We start from the raw sequence: 3,681 nt of genomic DNA on the forward strand, positions 1-3,681 counted from the left end.
AGATATCAGCTTTTGGTAGGTGAGCTCCACTTCTTCTTGGAGTATTACCAAGTCAGGGTTCTGTATATGTTATGTATGAGAGACCGTGAAGGAGTGTGACATCTGGAAGAGTTAGTGGGGGCAGTCAGCCAGCTGTCACCAGTTAGTTAGAGTAGTTAAAGTAGTTAGCACTAGTTAATTGGGGGATTAAGTTAGTGGGCAATTGTGTATGTATATATATGTGATGTATATCAAATTTTACATATGCTTTTCAATATACTAGAAGCTTATTCACTCATTGTTCTCTCTGATATCCATCCTCTCTTCTGTAGCTCGATTCATTCATTGGAGCCTCCATTAATGGAGGATGAGCTGTGAATGAGATCAACTCTCTCATATGGTATCAGAGCAATCGATACTGGTTGCTTCTTAGCTGAACAATTCTGTGTTTATGTGGTACAAATTCTCCCTCAAAGTCCAGTGATGGCAGAGGAGAAAAGTTATCACATTCACCCTTTGTTTCTGCATCCTTCTGATACACCGAGCTCAGTTTTGATTCCAATTCAACTCACCGGGTCTGAAAACTATGGATTATGGCATAGGACAATGCGAATTGCTCTTCAAGCTAAGCGAAAGCTACGTTTTGTAACTGGTACATGTAAGAAGGAGACCTTTAAGAAGGAACATGAGGAGTGGGATACATGCAATGCGATTGTGCTTTCATGGATCATGAACACTGTATCAACAAACCTAGTTAGTGGAATTGCTTATGCATCATATGCACACCTAGTTTGGGAAGACTTGAAGGAGAGATTTGATAAGGTGAATCGAGTTCGAATTTTTCAATTACATAGAGAAATTGCAACAATTTCGCAGGGAACTGACTCTGTTGACTCCTATTTCACGAGAGTGAAGGAAATATGGTCGGAGTATGATGCCTTAGTTCCCACGCCAGGTTGTGATAGTGATAAATCAAAGGACTACATTGACTACATTGAGCACTTTTATCGTCAAAGGCTGCTTCAGTTTCTTAGTGGTCTGAATGAGACCTATGAACAATCAAGGAGGCAGATTTTGATGAAAACTTTTGAACCAACCTTGAACCAAGATTATGCATTGATAATTGAGGATGAAAGCCAAAGATCAAATCTGTATCCAGCCTTGGGAGTTAGGAGAGATCCTATTGCTATGCTGGCTGGACAAGGACAAGGTAAAGGAAAAAAGCCATTCATGAAATGTGACTACTGTAAGATGACTGGTCATTTGAAAGAAAATTGCTACAAGTTGATAGGGTATCCTGCAGATTTCAATGCTAAGAGGAAAGTTGTGGCCAATTGTGCAACTGGCAATGCTGAGCATGAGGAACATGCACATGTAGCTGGTGGTAAAGCACACAATGATGGTCCTGCAGGAGTGCACTTATTTACTGAGAATCAATACAAACAAATTCTAGATATGCTGAATAAAGATACCACAGTTCCACAAGTCAACATGGCAGGTATTGCTACTGCACTAATGACTGATAATCTTTGTACAGAATGGATAGTTGATTCTAGTGCGACTCATCACATAGATGCTTCCCTAGATATTTTACATTCTAAGATTGAGTAGAAAATTGGTAGTTATCAAGTTCATTTACCTACTGGTGAGAATACAAATATATCTCATATTGGTAGTGCAACATTTCTTAAGGACATGGAGATTAAGAATGTGATATATGTTCCTGACTTCAAATTTAATTTGTTGTCTATGCCAAAACTCACAAAGGAACTCAGTTGCTCTATTCACCTTTATCCTAACTTCTGTGTGTTTCAGGACCTTTGGAGTGGCAAGGTGAGGGGGATTGGTAAGGAAATGGGAGGCCTGTATGTGGTGAAGGATGAGCACATTGCTAGAAGTTTGAGGCAAGCATCGGTTGCAGTAGTCCAAAAACCAAAAATAGATGGCATTCTTTGGCATAAAAGATTAGGTCACACCTTTGTTAGTACAATAAAAAACATAGATTCCTTACAATTTAAAGATCTAGATGAAAATAAAGACTGTCCTGTATGTCCATTAGCTAAGCAGAACAGACTAGTTTTTCCTAGAAGTGTTATAAGAAGTAGTTATCCTTTACCACTTTTACACATGGATGTTTGGGGACCATACAAGTTTCTCACACATGATAGAAAACATTACTTTCTAACAGTTGTGGATGATTGTTAGGTACACTTGGGTACATTTTCTACAGTTGAAAAGTGATGTAATAGTTGTGTTACAAAAGTTTCTCTCTATGCTAAGAACACAATTTGATGTAGCTATTAAAATTGTTAGAACTGATAATGTAGGAGAGTTCTTTAGCAAACAATGCATTGATTTGTTTGATCATTATGGCATTGTACATCAAAGTAGCTGAGCATACACTCCCCAACAGAATGGGGTAGTTGAAAGAAAACATAGACATATACTAGATACAACAAGGGCCCTAAAATTCTAGGCAAATATACCAACTAAATACTGGGGAGAATGTATTATTAGTGCTATTTACATTATAAATAGGTTGCCTTCTATCATTTTGCAAGGCAGATCACTGTATGAACTCTACATCATCAGAAGCCTTCTCTTGAACACTTTAGAGTCTTTGGCTGCCTATGCTATGCCACAACTATGTTACATGACAAAAAGTTCTCAGCAAGAGCCAAACCTACTGTGCACCTGGGGTATTCAGATACACAAAAGGGCTACAAGCTCTTGGACCTTGCAACTAATCATTTTTTGTACGTAGGGATGTTGTTTTCAAAGAGCATATGTTCCCGTTTGCCGAGTCTTCCTCATTGCATCCTGTTAATGTTCCTGCTAGGGGGAGTGTACCATTTGAGCATAAACCATTACAGGGACATGCTGCAGATCATACAGTTGAACCATTATAGACATCAGTGGCAGATCATGCATCTGAATCATTGCAGACACTAGTGGCAGATCATGCACCTGAATTTGAAGTGGATACAACTACTACAATTCATGAAGCTCATGAAGATGAGGCTGATGTAGTTTGTAAAGATAGAAACATTGCTGATGCTGTAGTATCTAAAGGAGCATCTAAAGAAGCATCTGAAGAAGCATCTGAACCTCAACAAGATACACATGATGAACATGTAGAAAATATTGTACCTGGATATGTTCCCTCAGGTATCAAAAGTCAAGAATCAAGAAGATCTGGCAGAAGTAACAAAGAACCCATATGGCTACAAGATTATGTTACCAATAAAAAGGCACATAATGTGGCTTTATATCCTATTTCAGACTATCTGTGTTATGATCAACTTTTACAAGCATGCAAAAGCTTTGTAAGGTTTCAGCACTCACAGAACCACAAAGCTTTACAGAAGCATCAAGAGATAAGAGATGGATTGAGGCAATGAAGCAAGAAATCAAGGCATTGGAGGACAATAGAACATGGGAGATAGTAGACTTGCCCAAAGGAAAAACACAATTGGGTCAAAATGGGTGTATAAAATCAAATACAAAGCTAATGGAGATTTGGAAAGGTTCAAGGCTAGGCTAGTAGCAAAAGGATACAACCAAAAGGAGGGGTTAGATTACCATGAGACCTTCTCACCAGTTTCCACAATGGTAACTGTAAGGTCAGTTATTTCAGTGGCAGCATCAAAAGGGTGGAATATGTATCAAATGGATGTGTATAATGCATTTTTGCAGGGAGAC

At 38.6% G+C, this 3,681-nt stretch overlaps 1 protein-coding gene across 1 annotated transcript; it reads left to right on the forward strand.

Moving 5' to 3' along the window:
* The first annotated feature begins 357 nt into the window (after window positions 1–357).
* On the forward strand, window positions 358–1,590 carry LOC138881141 (uncharacterized). Its single transcript, XM_070161345.1, has one exon. It carries the CDS (start codon window positions 358–360, stop codon window positions 1,588–1,590), a length of 1,233 nt encoding a protein of 410 aa, XP_070017446.1.
* The last annotated feature ends 2,091 nt before the right edge of the window (window positions 1,591–3,681 follow it).

Source organism: Nicotiana sylvestris, chromosome 11, assembly GCF_000393655.2.
Source record: "Nicotiana sylvestris chromosome 11, ASM39365v2, whole genome shotgun sequence".
Classification (NCBI taxonomy): Eukaryota; Viridiplantae; Streptophyta; class Magnoliopsida; order Solanales; family Solanaceae; genus Nicotiana; species Nicotiana sylvestris.